This window comes from Pseudonaja textilis, chromosome 2, assembly GCF_049901715.1.
Source record: "Pseudonaja textilis isolate UNSWEBS1 chromosome 2, rPseTex1.2, whole genome shotgun sequence".
In the NCBI taxonomy this organism is placed as follows: domain Eukaryota; kingdom Metazoa; phylum Chordata; class Lepidosauria; order Squamata; family Elapidae; genus Pseudonaja; species Pseudonaja textilis.
In genome coordinates this window covers 152,380,819-152,408,341 of record NC_141991.1, presented here as the reverse complement: position 1 = coordinate 152,408,341, position 27,523 = coordinate 152,380,819, and the positions used below count along the sequence as shown (strand labels likewise).

At 36.6% G+C, this 27,523-nt stretch overlaps 1 protein-coding gene across 11 annotated transcripts in view; it reads right to left on the bottom strand.

Moving 5' to 3' along the window:
- DOCK6 (dedicator of cytokinesis 6) overlaps positions 1-27,523 on the bottom strand; it is a 187,360-nt gene that overhangs the window by 91,896 nt on the left and 67,941 nt on the right. For 6 of the 11 annotated variants that reach the window (XM_087925984.1, XM_087925987.1, XM_087925985.1 and 3 more), the window contains exons 21-26: positions 21,934-22,083; positions 20,399-20,574; positions 16,939-17,043; positions 10,811-10,900; positions 2,862-2,957; positions 2,157-2,297 (exon numbers count right to left, since the gene is read on the bottom strand). In XM_087925984.1, the coding sequence (XP_087782110.1) occupies positions 2,157-2,297; positions 2,862-2,957; positions 10,811-10,900; positions 16,939-17,043; positions 20,399-20,574; positions 21,934-22,083 (758 nt within the window). The remainder of the gene's footprint in view (positions 1-2,156; positions 2,298-2,861; positions 2,958-10,810; positions 10,901-16,938; positions 17,044-20,398; positions 20,575-21,933; positions 22,084-27,523) is intronic. The other 5 variants (XM_087925989.1, XM_087925990.1, XM_087925992.1 and 2 more) reach the window with 2 other exon arrangements.

Here is a 27,523-nt window from a genome sequence, read left to right as displayed (position 1 = left end):
TTGCTCTCTGCTCAAACTGGGGGCAGGGGATTCCTGTTCCTCCAGGCTTGCCTCTGTTTCAGAAAATTCAGCCATAGTCTTTCCCTTTGGCTTTTGCCAATAAGAGTATACTTAGACTGGCCTGAGCATGGACTCTAGCCTCCCTTTCTCCTGGGTAGGCTTGTGTGGCTGTGATGGAAGCTTGCTCAGGCTAAGACTGAGTTTGGAGTCTTAGCGCTGGAGGCTTGTGCGGCTTCTGGTTTGTTTAACGAAGGCTCTGGGAAAGCTGAGTTAATTTGCCCTCCTTCTTTGCTAGCCGATCGAGAGCCCGCCCGCTCTTACTGAGGCTGCTGCTGCTTATTCTCTTAACACCAAACAGCTATGTGGGCTTTCCCATCTTGGGATGAGGTCCCGGCTCTTTTGCTTACTCATGGTTTGCTGACTTTCACTCTTTCTGTTTTCTCTCTTTTTTTCTCAAAGAATCCAAAGCATTTGGATATATTTTCTATTTTTCTATCTGAGCACTCTCTCCTCGTGTCCTCTTTGCATGAAGACAGAGTCAAAAACTAGGCATGCGCAGTGGAAAGGAGGATGGACTAAACTTTGACTGATTCTGTCTTTAAGCAAGAAAGCAGGAGACAGCCCACACTTTGGATTCTCCGACCCGTACAACTGAGAATAAGAGGTTTTTCACACTTCACAACTTCTGTGGAGTTTTGGGCACAGCAGGCAAATGCAAATACAGCCAGGCCTATAGATTTCAATAAAATGTGAAACTATTTTACCAGTAAGTGTTATATTTGCCTCACTAGCAAAGTTGAATTGAGAGCTGACCAAACCTAGAATTTGTAAAGTTTGGCATATAGCATCCACTCTTCAACATTCCCTTTTTAGGAAAAGTTGTTGAGAGGGTAATAGAAACTGAACTTCAGGATGCTCTGAGGGAGCAGATTATATAAAGCAGGGCTGTCAAACTTGTGGCCCATGGGCTGGATGCAACACAGGCTGGCCACGCGCACACCCTTTAGCGAAGGGGGGGGAAATGTCCTGATGTATCACGTAACACCGCCATGACATTTGACACCCATGCTCTAAACTGTTTTCAGTCAGGACTCAGGTTTGTGTATGGGGTGGAAGCAGTGTCAGTTGCTTTGGTGGATTATCTTTGTTGGGATCAGCCGATATAGTATATCCTTTCTGGTCCTATTATCTTGTCAGCAGCATTCAAGAGCGTCAACCATGCTATACTTCTGAACCCTGCAAGGGTTGGGAGTGTAAAACATTGTTTTGCTCTTTCCTTAGTAGGTAAATGCAGTTAAGTGATGATGCAGTTAGAGAGAAGAGATTGGCTTGGTGGTCCTTCATTTATGGAGTGCTTCAGGATAGGTCCCCTCATGTTTAACATCTACATAAACTCCTGGGACACATTCATTCCAGCATTAGCAGTATGGGATAATACCCAGTTGTACACTATGCCTAGGTCATACCAGGAAGACTGTGGAAGTCTTGTCCTGCTGACTGGAATCTATAAGGTATGGATTAGACAAGACAAGTTGAAATTAAAACCAAGTGAGACAAAGTTTCTTCTGTATTGTCAATCAACTGTTGTCTCTTAATGGGAGTGGCATTGCCCCTGAGAGAACAGGTGTGTGTAGTTACAGCTGCTGCCAGGCAATGTCCAGGTTTCACTAATGTACCAGAATAAGCCTTACCTTAAGGCTTAAGGTTATTGTGACAGTGATACATATTCCCATCATTATGTTATTAGACTATTCCAATGAGCTTTAATTGTGACTGATTTGAAAACTACAATACAAAATGGAACAGCTGCCTACTGCTGGGTATTATTCATGAAAAGCACATTACACTTGTCTTTCAGACCCTATAATAGTTGCCAATAGGTTTTTGGGTTTAATTCAAAGTATTGTTTTGATCTATAAACCCCATAGTTGAGCACCTAGGTATCTGCAGAACCTCCTTCTCTCTGAATCATACTACCCAGGGGATTTTTAAAGAAGCTTCTGCTCCCTATTCCATTAAGTGAAGGGAACAGAGGCCAGGATAAACTATTTTATGTTTCAGCCCCAACCTTGTGGAATTAAGATCCCTGCCCCATTTCTTTTTAACTTTCTAGAAGCTCCATAAGATGGAATTTTTCCTAAGAATCTTTCACAAACCTTCTGACAACGGCTAGCAATTTCACCACTGACAGTGTATACCAGGGCTGAGATATCATCGATGAAACGGCCAGGGAAGCGTGTCTTGCGTGGGGCTTCTAGCTTGTCACACAGGAACAGATGGTGCACCATACTCTTCACCTGCAAGAAGCACAAGCCCCTGTCAATGGAGAGCCAGAGTATGTATGCATCAGCCCAACTAATCCCGCCAGTGAATTCCAATCTCAGCTTCAACCAATTTAGGCTGCCATGCAGGCAGAGTGACTCCTCCTAGAATAGTGCTTTGGTAGTGCCTGTGCTTTAGTAAACTGAGAATTGTATTTCCAATAAGGACTCTTATTCAATCACAATCACAATTCTGACTGGTTTTGTCATTTTCCTTACTGAAGGGTTCTTTCACTTCCTTTACTGGAGAGTTAAAGACAGTTAACATGACAAAATGTGTGAACAAGGTCTTCATTTCAAATCTGGAAAGTATGTGATCATGATTTATTGGCAATCCTCTACTCCCAAATATAAATGGTGGGACAATTACTATATATAAATACATAGAAGGACAAAACAAGAAATTGGAAATTTTTGCATTGTACAAAACTGAAATGTCTTTATTGACAGCCAGAAGGTTGCCTATTTTTTTAAAAAAAAATTAAACAAGCAAAGAGAAGCCAATGTTTCTGACACTAAAGACTGGCAATCTGAACATACCATCAGCTGGAAGAAGAACCAGGATTGATGCAAAGCAGCCTCCCGCACAGAACTGGTGCTCACCACCCACTGGAGGGCCAGTTCTTCATGAAGTAGCTGCAGGTCCAGACAGAAAAAAAAAGAAGAGAGAAAGAGAGAGTTACAAAGAACAAAGGTGATGATATGCTGTACTGAACTATTCAGAGGATGCCCTGCAGAATCATCCCTATTTCGGTATTCCATGGATACCTTCTGACAGACTCCCAATACCATATTGTCAAGCAAAAGGCATACTGCCCCTCTACTGGGTTTTCCCCCCAAACAGATTTTCCACAGAAAAAACGTAACAGGAAAAATGGTGGGACTAGCATAAACCTGGGAGAACTACACTGGATGAGGGTATTTGGACTCCTTATATAAAATTATATGAATAAGACTGATCAATCATAAAATAAAAGGCTTATCTGGAAATATCCTCTAACTCAAATTATAACATTTTGACACCATGGCTTTCTATTTCCAGAAGCTATTCCAAGGCCCACAAGAAGACAACTTTCTGAAAATCAGCTAGAATATATATCAGATTTTTGTGGCATCGTTACCCCCAATCAAATTACATAGGTGCTCTCCAAATTATCATCTTCATGACCTGCCTGATCTACATTCATGGCTTGGTACCAAATGCTTTAAAACAATATAATATATCCCAATGTTTAAAGAAAATGCATTAAATAACTTGGGCTGAAATTTCAAGCATTTGAGACATACTAATATTACTGAGTCTACATGGGATGACTGGCCTATAACTTTGCGTTTTTGAGTTTGAGGTAATAGCACAATCTATCCACCACACCAGTTAGAAATAGATATGCTTCCAGAAGTGCTTCCTTCTCTGCGAGCTTTTTAATTGAAAAAGGTCATCCATATATTGCTCATCCATCAAGGAAACAAAAGGGGGGAGAAATCTTTTTTTAATTTATTTTTTATTTTTTTATATTTACAATAATTTCATCTTTCATTCATACAGTGTGTTGACTGGGTACATATATTTTGTGCTAACAATTGTAATTAACACTTTTCTTACCAATATAACAATAATCACATTTTCTTTGTAAGCCATTATTTCTTATATTTATTACTTTTATAACAATCTTAACTAATTCCTCTATGTATTCATCTACTCAGTTTTAACTTGTTTTATTTTTCAACCATTGATAAAATAAGTCCCATACCATGTAATATTCGGTTTCTTCTTTTTCTTTAATTGACAGTGTTAATCTATTCATCTCTGCACATTCAAATATTTTCTCTATCACTTTTTCCTCTGCCGTTATCACTTTTCCAATTCTGAGCAAATACAATCGAGCTGCTGTTAATACATAAATAATCTAATATACTTTTTCTTTGCTGTAACCTTTAGGTATCATTCCTAATAAAAATATTTCAGGTTTAAAATCTACGTGTTGCTTTATCATTTTTTCCAACCATGTGTGGAATTTTGTCCACTATCTTTTTGCTTCTGTATATGTTCACCACATATGGTAATATGATCCAGGTGTCTGGTGACACTTCCAGCATTTGGCTGATTTATCTGTAAACGTCTTTGCCAATTTTGCTGGTGCAAAGTGCCATCTGTAAAACATCTTATACACATTTTTTTATATGCTGTTGATATTGTTAACTTATAATTTCTTTCCCATAGTTTCTGCCATCTATCTAATTCTATTGTATGCCCAAAATTTTCCACCCATGCTCTCATTGTTTTCTTTACATGTTCTTCTTCTAGTTTTACACCTAGTAAATAACAGTACAATTTTTTTAATCAGCTTGTCTCCTGTTCCTGTTAGTATTTTGTCCAATTCTGTCAACTTCTTATGGATACCTTCAACTTTGGTATCTTTTTGGTATTTTGATTGTATTTGCATGTATTAATACCAATGCATATCAATCCCTTGTTCATTCAATTCTTGTTTGGTTTGAACTCACCCTTTTCATTCAGTATATCCTTATATCTAGCAATAGTTCCCATTTTACCAGTATTTGGGCGTATCAGAGCTTCTATTGTTGATCACCAGACTGGAATTTTAAAGAAATGTTCTTCTCTAATTTTTTCCCATACTAACAATAAAGCATTCCTAACAAAGTGCCTTTGAAAATAACCATGTATCTCATTTCTTCTGTACCACAGAAATGCATGCCAACCCAATTGCAAATCATGTCCCTCCAGTGTCGGAAACCTTGTATTTCTTAAAATTATCAATTCTTCCATCCAAGTTAGTACTGTGGCCTGATAGTATATTTCCCAATTAGGTAACCCAAACCCTTCTCTCATTTTTGCATCCTGTAACATTTTAAAATTAATTCTTGCCTTCCTCCCTTGCCATATATATTTCAATACTATTTTGTTGATATCTTCAAAGTATTTTTTCTCCAGTTTTATCGGAATTGTTTGGAACAAATACAACACTTTTGGTAATATATTCATCTTATTCATTGCAATTCTTCCTATTAATGATAATTGCACATTCCCGCATTTTTCCAAATCTGGCTTAATTTGTTGTTTTAATTTAGTAATTATCTTCCTTAATCATTCCACATCTAGCCGTTAACTGGATCCCCAGATATTTTACTTTGTTTGCAATCTGAATATCTAATCTCTCCATTAATTCTTTTTTCTGTTTCTCTATCATATTTTTTTTACCAAAATCTGTTTTCCCTTTATTTATTTTCAACCTGCCACTTTTCCATATTCTTCTATCTTGTTTATCAACTTAGGTCCTGTTCCTAATGGTTCTTCTAATATAAAAACCTGGTCATCTGCAAATGCCAGTAGTTTATATTCCTCCTTTCTTATTTCCATCCCTTTTATTTCTTTATCTTTCCTAACATTTCTATTTAACACTTCTAATGTTAATACAAATAGTAATGGCAACAAGGGACACCCTTGCCTTGTTCCCTTCTTAATGTTAATTTTTTCAGTCAATTCTCCATTAACCATCACAACTCTCCATTAACCATCACTTTTGCATATTGTTTATAGTGTCTTAATCATTTTAATAAACCTTTCCCCAAAACCCATTTCTTCCATTTGTGCCAACATAAACTTCCAGTTCACATTATCCTTCTGTGCATCTAGAAATAGCAACACCATCTGTTTCTCTGGATGCGCTTCATAATATTCCAGAGTATTCAAGTTTATTCTCATATTATCCTTTATTTGTCTCTTGGGTAGAAACCCATTTTGGTCTGGGTGTATAAATTGGTTTAAAAATCTCTTTAGTCTTTCTGCCATTATTGAGGCAAATATTTTGAAATGCAAGTTCAACAATGATATTGGTCTATAGTTTTTAATCTGTAAGGCTGTATCTTTTTTCAGTATAAGAGCAATGTAAGCTTCCATCCATGAGTTAGGTATTTTTGCCTCCATCAGTACTTAATTTACCACTTCTAGTAATGTATTGCTCAAAGAGTCCTGCAGGGTTTTATACATTTCTGCTGGTATACCATCCGGTCCTGGTGCTTTCCCATTGTTTTGTTTTTTAATTGCTTCTGTTAATTCCATTATTGTAATTCTTTCCTGTAACATTGTTTTGATTTCTTCTGGTACTTTAGGTAATTCTGCTTTTTTAAAGTATTCTTTAATTTCTCCTTCCACTTATTCTTGTTCATATAGCTCCCAATAATATTTTTGAACTATCTCTTTTTTCTCTTCATTTCTATAGCAAAGGTTGCCTTTATGATCTGTTAATTGGGAAGTCTGTCTCTTTTCCTTCTCTTTCTTCAGTCTATATGCTAGCCACCTTCCTGGCGTATTTGCATTTTCAAAAAAGTTTTGTTTAGAGCTTTTTATTTTTTGTGCTAGTTCTTTTTTGTCTATTATTTTCATTTTATGCTTTGTTAAATTCATTTTATTTTGTATATCCTTTCTTTACGAGTTTCTTTGGAGTTCTTTCCCCATCTTTTTATATTCTTCTTCTAGTATTTTTTGTGCCTGTCTTTTCTTTCTGTTTCTCTTTCCCATATATGTTATAGTTAATCCTCTAATATATGCTTTTGCTGTATCCCATACATTTTGTAGTGAGGTTTCTTCTTTTCTGTTTTCATTTTTAAAAAAGTCCAATTCTTTTTCCATATATTAAATATACTCCTTTTATTTCAATATTAAATTGTTCATTGTCCATTTTGGCCTCATTTTTGTCCCTTCCATATGACTTTAATCAGATTATGGTCTGCCCATGTGTTTATTTCGATACTTATTTCTTGTATGTTGGAAATTAAATCTGTTGATATTCACATCATCTCGATCCTGGACCAGGGCAAATGTCTATTCCAGTAGAATATGCATTGTTTATTTTTATGATGTATTTCTCTCCATGCATCTCAAATTGCTAACTCTTTTGTCATCTTGAAGAAGAATTTTGGTAATGTTTTCCTGTTCTTTTTATTTGTCTTTTGTGTTTTATAGTCCATTTCAGCATCCACTATTGCATTAAAGTCTCCTAGGATGCATATACTTTCATATTCTAGTTTGATTATTTTGGGGGGTAGTTTATCATAAAATGCTTCTTGATTCTCATTTGGTGCATATATCGCCACTAGTAATGTCTGTTTACAATTTATCATTATTACCACCATTAACACCTTCCCTTCATCATCTTGGAATATTTGTTTAGCTTTTATTTTATCTTTAATGTATAATGCTCCTTCTCTTTTACTTTGTTGTGCCAGGGAAGCATATAGTTTCCCATTTTTGGAATAGTCCAATATTTTATCATGTTATTTTTTTATGTGCACCTCTCGTAAACAAATTATATCCGATTTTAGTTTCTCTAATTTACTGAAAAACCTTTTTATTGCCGAATTCAGTCCATTTATATTAATTGACATCGATTTTATTTCCTCTTCCATGTTTTTATTTATAATAAGGTTTTGCTGCTCTTGTTCCCTTTGCTTCCTTCAGTTTTACTTCTTGTCTTATCGCTCTTTCTTCGTTCTCTTTCCTCTCTTCACTGTCTTCTATCCCTCTCTCCTGCTGCTTCCTCTCTTTGTTTTATTGCTTCTATTTCCCCCACTCTTTCTCCCTCTTGGTCTCTGAAATAGTTTGCTCTGCTTTCTCTATTGAATCTAGCCTGTGTCTCTGTTCATGCCATATCACCATTATTCCCTCTGGTATCAGCCATCTAAAATTAATCCCTCTTTTAATTAAACATTTTGCCAAGAATTAGTATTCCCTCCTTAAATCTCTAACACTCCTTGCTATTTGCTTCAGAACTGTTACCTTCCCTCTATATTTCAATGTGTCATCTCTTGCTTTTTGTGGTATTTCTGTTCTTATGGCCTTCTTTGTGAATCTAACATGTACCTCCCTTGGTAACTTGTTTCTCAGAGCATATCTGGTCTGTACTCTAAATATTTTGTCTATATCTATCATTACTTTTTCTTTTGTCACTTCCAGGGCCCCTGCCACCAAGTCTGCCATTATTTCTGCTAGGTTTTCTTCCTTTTCTTCCTCAATGTTTTGAAATCAAACAATAATCGGCTAGATCCATCTCTAGTGGGATAATTTTTTTCTCCTTAGTTTGGTCTGCTGGTATCAGCCAATAGTCCATTTCTCCTACTCTTTTTTCTGTTATGTCTGCTCTCTCCTCTATTTTCCCCATACATTCTTCATTTTTTATCATCAATTGCTGGATGTTCTTTACCTTTTCTTCTACATTTCCTACCTTCTACATTCCCTACTTTCTCTTCCAATCTCCCTATTTGCTCTTGTAAAGCTTGTAAGATCATTTTGATCTCTGCTTGCATTGCAACCACCTTCACTTGCTGTAACATAACATCCAGAGATCTTTGTCCGGCAGGGCTCGAAGTAGCCGAGCAAGAGGCAGAAGATGGGGCAGATGTTGTTTTTTCATTTTAAGATATTGTGTTTGTTGTCTCTTTATAACTTCTTTGTAATCCATCTTGTAATAATCCAATCAAATTAGCAAATCAAAAACAATTAATAATCCACTGCGAGCTCTTCTCCCAAATTCCTTTCTTCAGTTTCTTCTATACCTTCATGTATATTCCAAAGAGAAGAAAATATGCCAAAAGCAGCAAAAATACCAAAAAAGAGACGAAAAACAAAAAAAAATGTTGTGGAAAAATATTGCAAAAATAAGTATGTAAAGTAAGGAAAAAAGTCTTAAAATCCCTTTACAAAATTTAAAATTTAAAAATTGAATAAAAGAGAGGAAAGAAGAGGAAAAAAGAAAAAGAGAAAAATTATAAAATAGTATAATGTGATATCCAAGAAATTAATATATTATAATGAAAAAAAAGTAAAGTCAGTTATCCAATTATAATCCACGTTAGATCACTAATGTGATCCAACCACCAGTTATTTTCAGCAATAATTTCACAATGCAGGCTTGCAATTGTCTTTCAGTGATGACAGACAAAACAGTCAGGAGAAAGGGATTTAATCTACCATTTCTTTGTATCTCATTTGTTTCTTTTCCAAGAGTTACACTGTTTTAAATGAAAGTTCTCAGTGTTCAACTCTCCGTTATTCAACAATGTATCAGTTATCACTCTGTCAAGGTCATACAGTTTATTATTTTCTCTGTCTCTCTCTGTCTTATATTCCTTCGTTCACCTTTAGATGGTGCTATTGCACTGTTTTCTCTATTCTCCTTGTTATTTAAAGTCCTATTTTATATTAAAATACAAGATATTAAAAATTTTAAAAGTCAGCAAGGAAAAAAAAGGGAAAATCCAAATTTCTTACTATTTCCCCTTGGTTTAGTCCAGTAAATTTTATAAGTCCAGTTCCGTTTTAAATTATCTTTCCATTCATAAGTCCTTAATTAATGGCTTCCTTTTTCTATTTGTGCCAAAAACTGCTTTCCTTGCCGCTTTCTTCCAGTGGGGGGTGTTTACCCACCACCTCCTTTATTTTTGACTTTTTCTTCTCCCTTTTCTTCCCGGGGTGGGGGAGGGGGTGGGGGTGGGTTTCTTCCTTTAATATTTTAAAAGGTTTCTCACCCAGCTCAATCATACTTTCCATTAGCAGCTGCCCCAGCCTTGTAGCAGCGCGTGATGGCCACTTTCCTTTCCAGTCAGCTAGAGAGGCTATCTCTGGATCAACCAAGAATATTGCAGTATCCCTGGGATCTACAGAGTGTCCCCTCCTTGATAACTGCCCCTCCAAGATGATTTAGGTCCAAAGGGTCCACTGGCTGTTCAGATTTTGACGGGTCCCCCGGGAACACCAAGAAAGTCTGTCATATCGCTGCGGCGTCAACTCCACCCGCCTCAGGAAAAAAAATCTTCAATCACAGTACATTCACTAAAGTAGTCAACAAATGATAGTGGTTCTCCCTCACCAAGCTCCCAACTGGGAGCAGCTCCTACTTCAGGTAGCCTAAATCAATTAACCATGAACAGCCAAGTCCACACATGTTTTCCTGGTAAATTCTCTGGACTCCAAGAGTAATTTAGAAGATTGGCTTGAGAAGAAAATCTGGGGAATTACATATCATGTATGGAAAAACCAAAGCCATAAGTCAATGAGGAAGTGGGAAAGGCTAACACGATCTTCAGTTAGGAAAGGTGGGAAGAGTGAAAAGTGAAAACAGAAGGACCCAATAAACTGAACAACTGTAAGAGATCAGCTTATCATAATTACTACTGTAGTGTGGTTTGGTTTTTGCAGTCAGCAGGTTCTGGAATATTCCTGACAGAAGGAAAGATGACCATCAACTAAAGGTATGCCACTTTGCAGAGCCTACGCTGCCACATTCTATGCATTCATTTCTGTAATACCACATTTTTACAGCATCTCTTTCAGTTTTCAACAAAGTTTCTGATTAAAATGCCTTTTAGCTAAATTCTAAGCTTGTCTCACTGCATCTCCCAACCAAGTGTGTCTAGCAACAACATTTCAGTGTGCCACAGAGAACAGTTTTGGGTTGACAGTCCTTCTCTACCTTTTTGGTTGCTGGTCTCATCGGAGCTGCTGGCACAAAAGTGGAGCCCTCGAGATAGGAGGAGATGCGATTAGGTGCACACTCTGCAGCCTGTGAGAGGAGGAGCAGAAGACAGAAAAAAGAGAGGAAACAGTGATGGTGAAGAGGTATTACCCAGAATGGAAGAAATGGTGACGTGATGGTTAAGGAAAAAGAGCCTGACTTCCTTACCTGAGAAAACGTTGCTTAGAATTCGAAAGCCAGCTACATTTTGCCAGGAAACAGAAAGTTATAAGAACTGGGGGACTTACAATTCTGGAGCTCCTTCAAGATGCTCAAGCAATCAAAGATCTTACAGCCAAAGTTTGCATAAACAGATAACGCTGATACTTTCCTCTTTTTTTTTCTTTTAGTGCAGCACTGTGTACCCCCCTGCTGGTTAATGACAAGCCTTTGCCCTACTGTCTAAAACCAGCCTATCTTAAAGTTCTCCTGGCATCACTCATCTTCCCCATATGGAGAAACTCTGCTTGTTTATCTACTGCGCTGCAGTGTGGATGATTGGGCAAAGGCATTATAATAGCAGGAACTCTGCTTATTTTTATTCAGGTCTTTTTAGCTATCTGGAATTAGGAAAAGGGTGAACCCTGGGTTCCAATCTCTCTTACTGTATACGCTTGTATCTCCAAACTGAATAGCACAACCTGGAAGGTGGATGGGACAGGCAACAGATCAAAAGAGTCTGTCTTTGTTTCTATGCCAGCATTACAAATATGTAATTATAAACTAGCTATGCCCAGGCTTGGTTTGAATAAAAAACTAACTATGGTTTAGAGTTACATATAATTCTTAAATTCCAATGGTTGTAAAGAAAAGATCAATAGCATTGTTTCTGTTACCAAACAGTTAGCTTAGCATTATATCTGAAATCTAAATGCCTGTAAATTTTAACTGCAGACTGAAATAAGTTAACAAAATCATGGTTTTAAGTTGGCTTATTTCATAACACCACCTTTGACTGGTACAATTTGTTAGGGTTTGGAAATAACCTAAAACTGTGGTATCATATGAAAAAAAGGAAAAATTTCACTCTCAAGAGGAACTGATAGGCTTCACATCTAAATGAGTTCCAAGAGTCAAACCTGCGCTTGAAAATGACACAGTTGGGGTAGAAGTTGTAACTGTCCAGGGAGCAAAAGAAAATGTGTTTTACAAAATTAAAAGTTAAGCAGATAAATAACTGGGAATGATTAACTCGCCAGCTTACAAAATTTAATTGTTTACTCTTGTGAATGAAACTATGACTTGTTTAAAAGTAAATAGTATGAGCAAGAATGAAAAGACAGTAGGAAAACTATCATGATGGCAATCATGCAATGGCAAAGAAATCATAACCTCTGAAATCTATAGCAGTTCCCAAATATTAGTTCAATATTTTCCAAATATTTTCCCAACTTTCTATCTCTCTTTTTCAAACAGACAGACAGAAGCACGCCAATCCTGACTTGAATATATACGGTAACTATATTTGATTAAAAGCAAATCTTAACTTTCTGGCCATTATGATTTCCAAAGGGAAGCCAGTTGCCAACCTATTTTTTATTCCGTGTTTTAAATGACATGTTATGACTTATCTGGGGTGTTTGTTATTATCCTTAATCTTCTACCTTGCAATGAGCCTTAGAAGATTTCCCATCAATTTCACTCCTAATCTGTTGACTACTTTGATCAGAGAAAATTCAATATCTATGCTTTTTACTGACTGGAAATACCTTATAGACTTTTAAATTTAAATATAATTTAAATTTATAAACACTTCAATAACAAGAAAAAAAATCAAGGAAACAGTAAATCTACTTAAGAGAGAAGGTGGCAAGGAAGTAACAGTCAGTAGAGAGAAAGTAGAATTGCTTAATACATTCTTTGCATCACTCTTCATGCAAAAAGAAAGTATAGCCCAACCCACCAAAAACATAACTGTAAAAGATAGACTAGAAATAAAAAATAAAATAAGCAATAAAATGGTAAGAGAACACCTATCTGATCTTGACAAATATAAATCACTGGGACCTGATGGTTTACATCCCAGAGTTCTGAAGGAATAGTCAGATGCTATCTCAGAAATATGAATCATATCTTTCAAAAATCCTGGAATACTGGGGAACTACCAGAGGACTGGAAGAGTTGATGTGGTTCCTATCTTCAAAGAAGGGGGGAAAAACAAGACCCAGGAAACTACAGATCAATCAGCCTAATATCAATACCTGGGAAGATACTGGAAAAGATAATCAGAAAACAGATCTGCCAACATCTAGAAATGAGTAAAGTTATAATTAAAAGACAGCATGGGTTTGTTAAAAATAGAGCATGGCAACCCAATCTTATTTTATTCTTTAATAAAATGACTTAATTAGTAGACTAGCAAAATGCTGTGGACAGAGTATAGCTAGATTTCAGCAAGGCATTCAACAAAATAGACCAAACTTATGTGAGATAGATAGCATCACTACCAGATGAATTTGTAACCGGCTAACAAACTGTACTCAACGAGTTGTCCTTAATGGTACTACATCCACATGGACGGAAGTAAGCAGGGGATACCACAAGATTCTGTCTTAGATATCTAAGAAGTATTCCTGTAAATGATAGAGCCAGGGTAATTCCATTTTTAGCTTCAAAGTAACCGAATACATTTTACTGGAATATTACTGGAATATTAAGTAAGACATTGTGTAAGAATGTTCTTTGTATTTACAATAACAATATTGTTTTGCACATTCTGGTTAAAGATAGTTGGCAGGTCACAAAAGATAATTGACAGGTCAGACTGAACAGTTGTCATGCTAAAATTAATAATGCTGACAATAATACCAGCTGCCAAACAGAATGGAGATTATGGTAATGGGTAAACAGATGGGATCTAACTTACGGGAAAAAGACCCTTACCCACCCAGAAATTAGCCAATAGGATGAAGAGGTGGTAACAAGGCTGAGCTTCTGAAAATGAATACAACTGTCATGAATTTCTATGGAAGATGTCTCCTATCTCCTCCCCAAAAGGAGAAGGAGTCCAAGCCTTTGCAAACGCTTCTAATAAATAGCTTTTTATATTGTTCATATGTCTCTTGTTGTTGTCAAGCCTAAAAAGGTGATAATGATCACAGGCCAGTACTCTTCAATATCTTCATAAATGACTAGATGAGGGAAAAGAAGGGGAACTTGTTTCATTTGTAGATGATACTAAGCTGGCAGAAATATCAAACACCCAAGAAGACAAGCTCAGGATCCAAAAAGATTTGGACAGACTTGAAGAATGGACCATATCCAATAACATTAAATTTAATGTGGAGAAAAGCAGGGTTTTACACTTAGGCAGGAAAAACAAAAGCTCCAAAACTTGGCTCAAAAAAAATATATCAAAGCTACAAAGCTACGAAACCTGGCTTAAAAACAGAAACTTCGAGAGGGACCTTGGAGTCCTAGTGGATGATCACTTAAATATGAGCCAGCAGTATGTGGCAGTAGCCAAAAAAGCTAATACAATCCTTGGCTGTATGAATAGAGGCATAGAATCAAAAGTATTAGTATTGCTTTATAAAGCTTTAGTAAGGCCACACCTAGAATATTGTGTTCAATTTTGGTTGTCACATTACAAGAAAGATGTTGAGACTTTGGAAAAAGTGCAAAGAAGAGCAACTAGGCAGAGTGACTAAAATATGAAGAACAATTGCAGGATTTGGGTTTGGCTAGTCTAGAGGAAAGAAGGACTAGGGGTAACAGATAGCAGCATTCCAGTATTTGAGAGGTTATCACAAAGAGGAGGGAGTCACCTTATTTACCAAAGCACTTGTACGCAGGACAAGAAACAATGCATGGAAACTAATCAAAGAGAAAAGCAACCAGGTACTGAGGAGAGACTTCCTAAAAGTGAGGACAATCAATATGTGGAACAGCTTGCCTCCAGAAGTTGTGGGTGCTCCATCACTGGAGGTTTTTAAGAAGAGACTGAACAGTCATTTGTCTGAAATGGTATAGGTTCTCCTGGTTGAGCAAGGGGTTGGACTAGAAGACCTCCAAAGTCCCTTCCAGCTCTATTCTGATTGTGTGAAACAGAAAAAAATCAATTTGTAATTTATGGTTTTGATGATTAGACAGGATAGATTATAGAAAGAAGAGAGTTATGTTATAACCATAAAGACGTGAATTTGTAATTGTACTTACAACTGTTGTAGAAAAGATGAGAAGCGATTCTTTGTATCTTTTTTCTTTCTTTTCTATTTTTCTTTCTTGCAATTTTAGCTTTGTTTCAATTTTTTTGCTTTACATTTGGCAGTATTAGTTTTTATCTCCCTTTTTAATATCTACATCTTCACTCCAAATCTGCAACACTAGCCAATTTTATAGATCTGTTAGTCAGATTCAAGAATAATGTATGAAAAAATTTGAACAACTCAAAAAATATAACTCTTGTTATATACCTCAGTTACTGTCCTATATAATGAAATCTAGAAAACAAACTATTTTGTACCAGAACTAGAAGGCTGATTCAAACTTGCAGTTCTTCAGCACTTGCACAGACATGCACACACAAATACACACACACGCACACACCTCCAAATACATATGTGCAAATCAATAAAAGCACAAGATTGGCATTGCTCATAGAGCAAGTATGTTCCAGTATAATTTTTTCCCTGAAGGGCAGAAACCCCACTCTCCACCCCAACATATTTAGGATGCACACCTCACAACAGCAGCCTTCACTATGCTGAGTAGGAATTTGGGAGTTGAAATAAAACATTTCAGGAATACAACTGATTAAGAAAGTTTGCAACAAATAACACTAATGCCTGCTTTCCATTGATTCCTCAATGAATCAAAAGAATTAACCATTTCTTTCCAGGGCTACAGTAACTGCTCAGAGAACAATGTCATCATCAAAATTAAAACAGAAAACTGAACTTGTCCTAGCTGGCCAAGAGCAGTAGCCAAACCAATGTTTGCCATCCATCTATGATTGCAGCTTGAGGGGGTTGAAGCACAAACACTTCTACACTCAGTGCGGAAAAAGGAACATTCCTGGCTTAACCAAAAAGTGCGGGTAAAATTAGAAGCATCTTATTGGTCAGGCAAGCAACAGAGGGTAAAGGATCAACTGCACAACCAACAATCTATTCTTGATCTTGAGAACTCGGAAAGTCTGAACTAAACTATTAATTCTAGACATTCCTCCCCTTGCTCTGATATATTTCTGGTCAAATGCTTTGCTCTGAAGGACACAAAGCCTTGCCAGCCATGAAAAGAAAACCTGCAGAGAGGAAAAACAAGCACTTACCTAACATAATCTCATATAGGAACAAAGAAGGCAGGATTTCTTCAATGTTTAAACAAACAACCATTTAGAAAAGTAATAAAATTCATGCTAACATATTGCTTTTTGAAACAGGAATGAACATAAATAGATGGTACAATATAGCCTACTTACTTGGCAAAAGTAGCTAGCAGGAGCCAATGCATATCCCACCAAATCTTGTTTATCCCTGTTTTAAGGATTTGTCAAAGGCAACAGTTAATTGTGTAAATTAACAATTACGAAGATTTTATTAGAGCACCACCCAAAGAGGTTGTTTTGGTTTTATTATGCCACAAACTCTCATGATTAAATCTATGCGATTAGGAAGCTGATGCTAAGAACCATATGTATAGCAAACACAGATCAGTAAGTACACATCTAAATTATCAATGGAAGCATTCAAGATTTTTCAAAGGGCATTACAGACAAGTTCTTTCTCTGATAGTGCCCAGCTCAAATGCTTCCAAAATAAAAACAGAATGGTCTGTCCCAGCAAGAAAACCTTGTGTGTATCCTGTAATGCCACAGTTCTTTTTTCTAGAAAACACTCTGTATCCGATTAAACTTTCAAAGTGGCAAAGGGAAAGTGGAGAACATTGGAATGTTCAATAAAGAAAGAAAACTCATTGTCTGTGAAAATGCCGTTGATGGCCAGTGCTGTGCTCAGCAGCCTCCCACTTCAGCCATTTGGAAAGCTTTATTCTCCCATCTGAATCTGGCTGCTATTGCAAATGAACTTTGACAAGCCTGCCAAAGGGAGAAGCTACAAGCACAATGGGAGGGAGAGGAAAGGCACCTGCTTCAGGTCCGTGCTGGAGTTCGGATGGTTCCTGCGAAGCACAGACTTGGGGCCTCCAGGGGCATAGGCAGAGTTGACCCAAGAGTGAGAGCGGTCGATCCCCTAGGCAATATGTAGAAAAACAGTATGAAAGGAAAAATAATCACAACAGATACAATGATCAGGGCAAAAGAACCACATTGACTGCTTCAGAAAAAGCAACAACCACTGTTGCTGTAGTTTAAAAAAGATAAACTTTTGATGATGAAGGTGGCTGCAAAGAAAAGGAGGAATTTTAGTGCTATGATTCTGTTAAGCCAGAGAGTGCAATGAAATTCCAAAGGGAGTCAATTTGGAACTGTCAAGGACTATTTCCTAGTTTTAGGCATGTTGACATGGTCATCTGGGGCACAATGCATTAGAGAAGCAGAACAAGAATACAAGCAGGCCAGGGGTTGTTCATAATCTGCCAGGACTAATGTGCAACTTGCTGAGAGAATTGCTTTTGAAAGTAAAAATAACTGGAACAGAGTGTAGAGATGTAGTATTTACTTGAGAAAAAATGGTTATCTCCCTCCCTCCCTCTTGTGTGTAGACATCTTGCCTGAGAAAATTGTTTCTGAAATCTTAAATGCTTGCATGTAGTTTTGAAAACCTGCAGTTGGCCTAATAAAATTATTATTTTAATATAAATTCTTTTCCCCCACATTGCCAGTATGGCTGCTTCTGTTTTTCAGAGGAGAAGACTCTTCTTGGATTTCGATTTGCTATTTGATCTGCTACTCAGAAGCATGAATTACAGGTCTATGCTAATTTCTATAGTCGTTTCTTCCTCTAGAAATTTGGTGAGAATCAGTATGATTTTTTTCCAACATTTGGTACAGAAAAAATAAGATATTTGAAGCCTTTAAAAGAGCTTAGCACACTACAAATTGCCACCCCCCAAAAGCCAAAACAAGGGGAAAAACAGTATTTCCACTTGCATGACACATCAGCCAATTTTTGCTGCGTTAAATGAGGCTTTCTCCTTCCACCAGTGAGAACAACACTATAGTCCTCATAAATCTCTCCTCAGCAGCCCTCTGATCTTGCTGGTGGTGTGGGGCAAGTGTCAAGCATCCATAAGATCAACAGAACTTCAAGACAGCCTGAGGAAGGAATCCCAAGAGTTATACTCTAATATATCAGAGGAAAATGGAGGAGGTTGTTTTACATTAAATATTCCATAATCAATCAGTCAATCAATCAATCAGAATAGAGCTGGAAGGGACTTTGGAGGTCTTCTAGTCCAACCCCCTGCTCAAGCAGTAGACCCTATACCATTTCAGACAAGTGGCTGTCCAGTCTCTTCTTAAAAACCTCCAGTGGTGAAACACTCACCACTGAAGGCAAGCTGTTCTACTGGTTAATTGTTCTCATTGTTAGGAAATTTCTCTAATTCCAGGTTGCTTCTCTTAATTAGTTTCCAACCATAGTTTCTTGTGCTTTGGAAAATAATTTGACCCCTCCTTTGTGGCAGTCCCTTAAATATTGGAATGCTGCTATCAAATCACCCCTCCTTCTTTTCTCTAGACTAGCCAAACCCAAATCCTGCAGCCATTCTTCATATTTTTTTGTCTCCAGGCCCTTAATCATCTTAATTGCTCTTCTCTGCACTTTTTGCAGTCTTTTTTATAATGTGATGACCAAAACTGGGTGCAGAATTCTAGGTATGGTCTTACTAAAGTTTTATAAAGAGGTACTAATACTTCACATGATTTTGATTCTATGCCTGTTTATACAACCAAGGATTGTATTAGCTTTTTTAACTACTACTGTACACCGCTCACTCATATTTAAGTGATTATCCACTAGGACTCCAAGGTCCCTCTCACAGTTCCTGTTTTTGAACCAGGTTTCGCCTAATCTAAATTTGAAGCTTTGGTTTTTCCTGACTAAGTGTAAAACTTTGCTTTACTTCACATTAAATGTCATATTGTTGGATAGGGTCCATTGTTCAAGTCTGTCAAGATCTTTTTGGATCCTGAGCTTGTCTTCTGGGGTGTTGGCTATCCTTACCAGCTGCCCTGCCCACTAAGCAAGCTGTCATTTTATAATATCCACAATATAGAATGGCACTCACAGAGAGATTCAGATTTCTTTATTAACCACATTCTATTAATAATTTCACATGTCCAATTCATCGAACTATGTAGATAAATGTTTGTCAGTAATAACCCTGGGCCATATAGGGGCAGCTCTAATTGCCAGGCAACAGAATCATTTCCCTCTAGTAGCAAAGCCAATGGTTTTCCATCAAATGTGAGATTTGCTTTTCATATAGCACAGATGTTGGGCAGAATCAAATTGCTGGTGTAATTTCACTGTGAACAGTTCTAAAGTTGCTACTTCCAAAGAAACATTTTGGTGGTTTTATGGTTCACTGGTTGCGTTTTTTTAAAAAAATTCTAACTAAAAGCTTGGGAAAGAAAGGGAGAAGGAAAAAAAGTAAGAAAGATAATTGCATATAAGACAAATATTAGAATAAGCCATGTAAATGCTGCTTCCGTGGAAAGCTAAGATCAGATTATTCTCCTATAAATCCAAAATTATGCAGGGCAATGTACTCTATTTAAAGAAGTGAACTAAGAAAATCCTTTCTCTAAGAAGCCCAGAGCATAAAGACTAGAGAAAAAAAGTGCCAACAATGGATGGGTGTTGGTGAAGCCAATGTTGGCATGCCTTTCCCTAAATTTACATAAATATGCTCACCCCATATAGAACACATATATTCACATACATACATCCTTCCCAGTCACATCTCCCCAGATGATTAATGCAAGTCAACTGAAACAGGCATTTTTTAATATAATTTAGCACTAAGAGAGGGAAGTTCTCAAAGAGCTGGGGAGGAAAACATACATTCTCTGGGTAGAATTAACTATTCGTTTTTTCTCTGTGCAGGGTAGGAAAAATGGAGAGAGAGGGACTTTGTATAGAGGATAAGAAATCCCTTCAGGTCACATTTGATACAAAAAAACAAACTTTCTCCTTCTCCAGATTAGAATCTGGGATTAGCCCAATCTGTGAAATAGATGCCAGGCTAATCTGATGAGCATACACACATTTGGAAAAACCAGGGAACCTAAAGACTGATGGGGAACCATTTTTATGTCTACAAATCTTTACATTTCTATTTGTTAATTATTCTGTGTGGTAGAATGTATTTATTACATATCCAAATTGCCTATTGGTAATATTTTCTGGGTAGGGAGCAATCTATTAAAACTGTACAAAAGCAGCAGAATAAGAACAGAAACATGCATAAAGAACAGCACAACCAATAAAATTCAATCAGAAGAACACAGTGTTAGAATTGTGAAAAACCAAAATGCCTGATTATCACCTGGCACTTCAAAGACCATAATTTTGGCAAATGGTTTGGCAGCTAAACAAACTTCCTCCTTCTTGGGAAGGACAGGGTCAGTGTTGTACTAACCTTGCTGCTGATAATCTTCTGAACCTCTTCATCTGGGGAAGTTGGTGTAGTGGTCAAGTCAGGATTGCTGTTGCTGATACTTTTGGAACGAGAGAGATTAAGGCTAACAGGGCGCCCAGTTGCACGGGACAAGGTAGCATATTGAAGGGTACCACTGTGGGGTGGCACTCCAATCTCTGGAAGAAATACAGAGTGAGTCAGACTGGGAGAGTGACTTCTTCTATCATTTGTGCAGACCTTTAAAAATGTCTATGAATCTCTCACGTGTGATTGAGCTGTCCATTGTTAGATTCTCCTTTGTTCAAGCAAAGGGGAAATTATCATAAATTTCCCCTCTTTTCCGTTAGGGTGTTCCATCGCCTTCCTTTTAGAAAACTCATTAAAATATTTTTCTACTGCAATTTTGCACTGGAGCTTCTTGAATTTAATTTTGTGTTAAAATGCTGAAGTGTTACAAAGCTATTACAGGATGTTCTTTTACACTATATGTTATACGAGTACTATTTTAACCCTCATCCTCCTGTTACCTATAATGGAGCATGTCGTGCTGTTCTCAATCTTGGCTGCTGCACTGGGAGGAAATGGAAAGATTGGGTAAGCAACCACACTACAGGTAGACCTACTTAATGACTGCCCTGTTTAGTAACCATTTGAAATTACAATGGTGCTGAAAAATGTAACTTTATTATCAGTCCCAACATTTATGATCACCACAATATCCTTGCAGTCTTATGGTTGACATTTGGGCACTTTGCAACCAATGGATCTTTACAACTGTTGCAATGTCCCATGGTCACAATACCACACTTCATAGCTGGATTCCAACAAGCAAAGTTGATGGAGAAATTGACAGTAAAACTGTAATTCATGGTGAGCCACATCTCACTTAATAATCTGTGGTGATTTGCTTAATAATCTCAGGAGAAGTGACAATGTAAATCTGATTAGGTGATATTTTTGTTAATGTCTGAGTCACTTAGTGATGCAGCTGGTCCTTAATTGTGATCATTAAGTAAGACTACCTATAGTCGGAGCCTCTGAAATCCTACTTTTAATTTCAAATTGGGAGAGGGAATATCCCAAATATGATAGGTTTCTGCTCAGGATATTTTCCACTGCAGAAATTAAGAGCATCACTAAGCTGTCCTTGATCCTCGAAGTTTGGTTTGGCAATCCCTCAGTTTGCTTCTCAGATGTTTTGGAACCACTCAACAGCACCTAAATCAGTCACCCCAGGTTTATAATCATTCAACTAAAGATGTCAAATATAAACAAGTCTTTGTTCTCTGCATACAATTGGAATTGATAAATAGTGTTATCTAATTACTTCATCCATTTTAACAGAGATATTTAATAATACAAGAAGTGAAGGACTTTTTTGTGAATATAGGTCTTCACTGAATACTTGGAATGCTTCCAAATGCTCCTAAGTTGCAGGCCATGAAAATGGCTCACAGCCCATAGGAATGATGATCAGACACACAGTTCTTTGCTTGCCCCATACATATACCAAGCATTTGTGATCCCTGGCAAACCTGGGTCCATCACAGGCAGACGGAAAATGTAGAAGATATAAGAGGCCAACAGATGATTGTGGCCATGTTGATCTTGGCTGCTCTCCAGGCTCTTATGGATCTGGTTCACCATCACAGCAATGGCTTCAAATGCTGCACGACCCAAGTTCACTGGAAGAAGCAAGAAAAGAAATAGGGAAAGGTGAGAATGAACTGAGTAAGACAAACATTAGCTATAGAAGAGAAATTACATACATCAAAAAATGGACAATTTACAATAAACATAAAATATGGCATTCTAGCTGATATTTATATGTTTAATATCTATAGTCACCTGTAAAATTTGCTCTGTTTCTCCATCTTCTAATGAAAAAAGGAGTGCAGAATGAAAAACCAAAAGAGACTATCACGAGTGCAACCTGGGCTATATTAGCATTGAATGAATTTTTATTAAACTATCAGGGGATGAATGCCTTGGGCCTTTTCTTCTACTTTATGCACACAAAGATACAGGAAGAATTTCTCTGGCAGTTTTTCTATTTCACTTGCTGCAAAGCATCATCTCTTTCAACCTGAGATGGGAAACTCACTAGGCAGAGACTGCAGGTAGCAGGTAGTGAAATGGTAGTATCAGTGGATGGCAACAGCAGCTTTGGGCTTTTCTTTTAACTTTTACAGGACTTTTTTTTTAAAAAAAGGAGTATAAAGCAAGTTGTCTTTTTTTTTTAATTGTATCCTATCTAGCAGTGGGATTAGCTAGCTTCCTAAAAGGAAGAGACTGGGAACTGGTTTGTTATCATGTGCAATGTGACCATGATTAAAATGTTTGGCATAAAGTGAAAATGAGGTTCTTTTCACTAAAATTCCTTCACATGGCAGAAGACAGCAAAAAATTCATCAAGATTTACTTCAAACAAATAAGAAAGACAGTGATATGAGTAGCATATAAAATTTAAAAATCCCACTAGCCATTTATTATTTTACTGCAGGCTTTTATTAATAAATAGTCCAACCCTCCACCCAAGCAGGAGACTCTACACCATTTCTGACAAATGGCAATCCAATCTCTTCTTCAAAGTCTCAAGTGATGGCGCTTCCACAACTTCTGAGGGCAACTTCTGTTCCATTGGTTGATCGTTCTCACTGTCAGAAAGTTTCTCTTTATTTCCAGATTAAATCTCTCCTTGTTCAGTTTCCATCCATTATTCCTTGTCTGGTCTACAGGTGCTTTAGAAAATAGCTTGACCTCTTTGTTAGGAATCTGTGCACCAATTAGTTGGGTTGGCAATATATAAACCAACAATGTACGTTTGTAACTTTAAGACAAAATCAATGTATTGATTTATACTATATTCCGATTGGTTGATTATATTGCAAATTACCATAAGAGGGAGCTAGAGATCATAGCTTGCTCTTTCTGACATTCTGTTTCTCTGACATTCTGTTGCTATCTAAGGATCTCTGTTGTATTTATTCTGTGCTTATATTTTGATATTTTTGTTTACTGTAAATGACAAAGGCAACTGGTAAGAAGGACTTTGTAATTGGATATTCTTTGGACTGTTAAACGGTATATGACCTGGACCGTTTATTGGACTGTGCTATTTCTTAAAGTAAACTTTAACTCAATTTAGTGTATCTGTATATGGCTGGATAATTATTCATAACTACTCTCATAAACGTTTCCATGTGCATATCCTTGTTACTCAAGGATTATTCTGTACATATCATAACATTGGTTATGGGCCCAGAGAGATATTGAGAATTAGTGTGAATGTACAGTTTCATATACAAACAGCTGATTGCGATTTACTGTTAAATTACCAATGGCACAAGAACAGTCAACCAGTATACCCCAGATAACCCTGTTGGATGGAACAAACTATGTTTCCTGTCTATGAAGTGCAGCCTACTTCTGCGTAAAGATGGATTATGGACTGTAGTTAATAGTCACCGGATGTAACAGCTTGGGACCCATTGAATGATGAAGATAAAAAGAAAATAGCTGACTTTAACCGGGATAATGAAAAGGCTCTTAGTATAATTGGACTAACACTGAGTGATCAGCAGCTAGTCTATATTCGTGGTGAAGAATCTGCTGCTAGATGTTGGGACATTTTGAAGAGGATTTATGTTTGAGATAGTGTGGGTGCGCACATACACCTTACACGTAAACTGTTTAGAGCCCGTCTTATAAAAGGTAGTGATATGTTAGCTCATTTGGAGTTTATGAAAAGGATTTTACAAGAGCTACAAGAAAAGGAGCTGGTTTTTTCAGAGTTGCATCAAGTTTACATCATTCTTTCTTCTTTGGATGAAACTTATGATGATTATGTGTCTTCACTTTTAAACAGAGATGAACTTACATTGACTGGCATAACTGGAAGACTGTTAGAAGAGTCAAGAAGAAGGCAAGATAGAAATCAACTGAGAGAAAGACAACCACAGGAAGAAAAACTGTCTTCAACTGCCTATATTGTTAGGAAATGTTTTTCTTTTGGGGCTAAAGGTCATATAGCCAGATACTGTAAAAAGGGTAAGAAACAGAATGCTATTAACATACAGAGAGCTTATAAAAATGTTAGTTTACCATATCAAGTACAACTACAACTGTAAACCATGATATATGGGTAGTTGACAGTGGAGCATCGCAGTGCATAACTAAAAGTAAAGAGGTTTGTTCACATGACAAAGAGTAAACAGCATGTATCATTAGCTAATGGGTGGAAATTGAGAGCATCTGGAGAAGGTACTACATATTGTTCATGTATTAATGAACGTTTACCGATGTTATATGTACCTAGACTGATATTTAACTTGATATCTATAAGAGCAATGGTAAAAGCAGGATTTGTTGTAACCTTTCAGGGAGATAAATGTTTAATTGAAAAACAGGGTAAAAGCATTACTGCAAGATTGGATAATGGTTTGTTTATTATACAAGATAATCCACTAATTAATGCTAACTCAGTTTATAAGAATAAAAAGCCTCATGATGAATGTATTCATCTACTTCATAGATGTATGGGACATATACATTTCAAAATGCAAAAGAAAACTGTTGAGTTATCTAATGGTATAAAATTAAAACCTTGTACAAAGTATTTAAATTGCAATGTTTGCAATCAAGAAAAAAACAAGGTAACTCCTGCAAATAGGGTAAATAGATTCAAAACCAGTGAACCATTAGAGGTTGTTTTTGCTGATATTATTGGACCTAAGAAACCTAGTTTAGGTGGAGCCTGTTATATATTAAGTATAATTGATCATTCTTCCAGATACGGTTTCTGTTATTTAATGAAAACGAAGACAGAAACATACCAGCATTTTGTAAACTGGCTAAAATTTGCTGAAAGGAAAAAGGAATAGAAAGTTATTAGCTTAGTAACAGATAATGGTACTGAATGTACCAATAGAAAATTTGAAGCCATGTTACAGAAAGCTGGCATTGAACGTAAGTGTTCTGCTCTTTATAGACCACAACATAACTCATATATTGAATGTAGAGGACAAACATTACAGGCTATGACTAGGACTATGATTTCAGATTCTGGTTTATCAGAGGAACTTTGGTGTGAAGCAATAATGTGTGCTAACCATGTTTTGAATAACGTACTGAATTCAACGACTGGTGAATTACCATTTGCTAGTTGGAATGGAAAAAAGCCAGATCTCAGTTATTTTACATACATTTGGAACCCCAGCATGGGTTCATATTCCCATGCAAGTAAGGTGAAAGGGACAACATAGAGCAAGACAATTGTATTTTGTAGGTTATGAAGCTAATCATAGATCATTTAGATTTTGGGAGCCAGGTACTACTAGTGTATATTGCAGTGCAAGTGCTAAATTTCTGGAGCATGTTGGCTGGAGAAAGCTTGAACAGGAATATAATAAGGTACAGGATTGTGTTGTTGTTGAGACTCCATTGTTTATCGATAATCCCAATGATAATAATATTGATGATAAGATAGTGGAGGAATCTTCCATGGGGGAATCATCAATAGAAGAACCCTCTATGACTGTAGAAGACGAGGATTTGATAGAGGAGGTAAAGGAAGAGGACATGCCAACAACAAGTACTGAGTTGCCTCGGAGGTCAACTAGGGAGAGACGTCCACCTGACCGATTTCAAGCAAGCATTGTATGTCAGGTTAATACAGAACCTTCTAACTTCAATGAAATAAAACTGTATCCTACAAAGGATCAGGTAGCTTGGCAGGAAGCTATAAATAGGGAGTTAAAATCGTTAAAGGATTTAGAGATGTATGAGGATGTAAAGTTACCACCAGGTGAGCATGCAATAGGTTGCAAATGGGTGTATAAGATAAAGACTGGTGTGAATGGGACTATTACCCATAAAGCAAGATTTGTTGCTCAAGGATTTGCTCAGTCAGATAAGGACTATGATGAAGTGTTTGCACCTACTGAGAGCAAATATATTGAGAGCAGCATTAGTTTGGGCAGCTAAGAATAAATGTAAAATAAAGCATGTAGATATTGAAACTGCATATCTACATGCACCTTTACAACATACCATCTATAGGAAAAAGCCATTAGGTTTAAAGGATGATGAAAAAACTGATTATTGGAAATTAAAGAAAAGTCTTTATGGTCTAAAGCAATCCGGTTATAAATGGAATAAATGTATTGTAAAGGAATTAGTTTCAATAGGTTTTGAAGCTGGGATACCTGATCCTTGTTTGTTCCAAAGAGAAAAAGATGGTTTAATTTCTCTATTACTGTTATTTACGGATGACATAGCAATTATAACTAAAACTGAGCAAATGATATTGTTTATAGATTACAGAAAAAGTTCAGGATTAGAAATTTAGGGGAAATTAAGCATTATTTGGGTCTTCATATAGTGAAAATGAATAAAGGTTTTAAAATTTCACATGCCAAGAAGATTAGCCAATTATTAAAACATTATAACATGGAGCATTGTAAATCTGCTAAGACACCAATGAGTAAGGAATTTACACATAGTGATATTAAAAGCCCTATGTTTGATAAGGAAATATATCAATCTTTAATTGGTAGTCTATCATAATTAGTAATTAGTCTAGACCAGATATATCTTACAGTGTAAACCAATTGCCTGGGTATAATGCTGAACCAAATGAAAGGCATCGGCAAGCAGCTAAGCAAATAATTAGGTTTTTAAAACACACAATCAATTATTCATTATATTTAGAACCAAGTAATGAATTAGTGTTAACTGTATATGCTGATGCAAGTTTTGCTACTGATATAATGACTCATAAGTCAACATCAGGTATAGTGGTAATGTTGGGTAATGCTTTAATAGGATGGAAGTCTATTAGGCAACAACATATTAGTTTATCGGCTATGGAAGTGGAATTCTCATGTTTATCATTAATGTGAACAGAATTGATATATTATAAACAATAGTTGAAGGATATTGGAATTACTGTAAGTGATCCATTTATTGTTTATGAAGACAATCTATCTGCAATTAGTATGGCTACTAATTTAGCTGTTAAAACAAGGTGTAAACATACTGTTTTTGAGATATTTGAATGTTAGACAGTGTGTTCAAAATAAATTAATTCAGTTAGAATACTGCATAACTGAACATAATATTGCA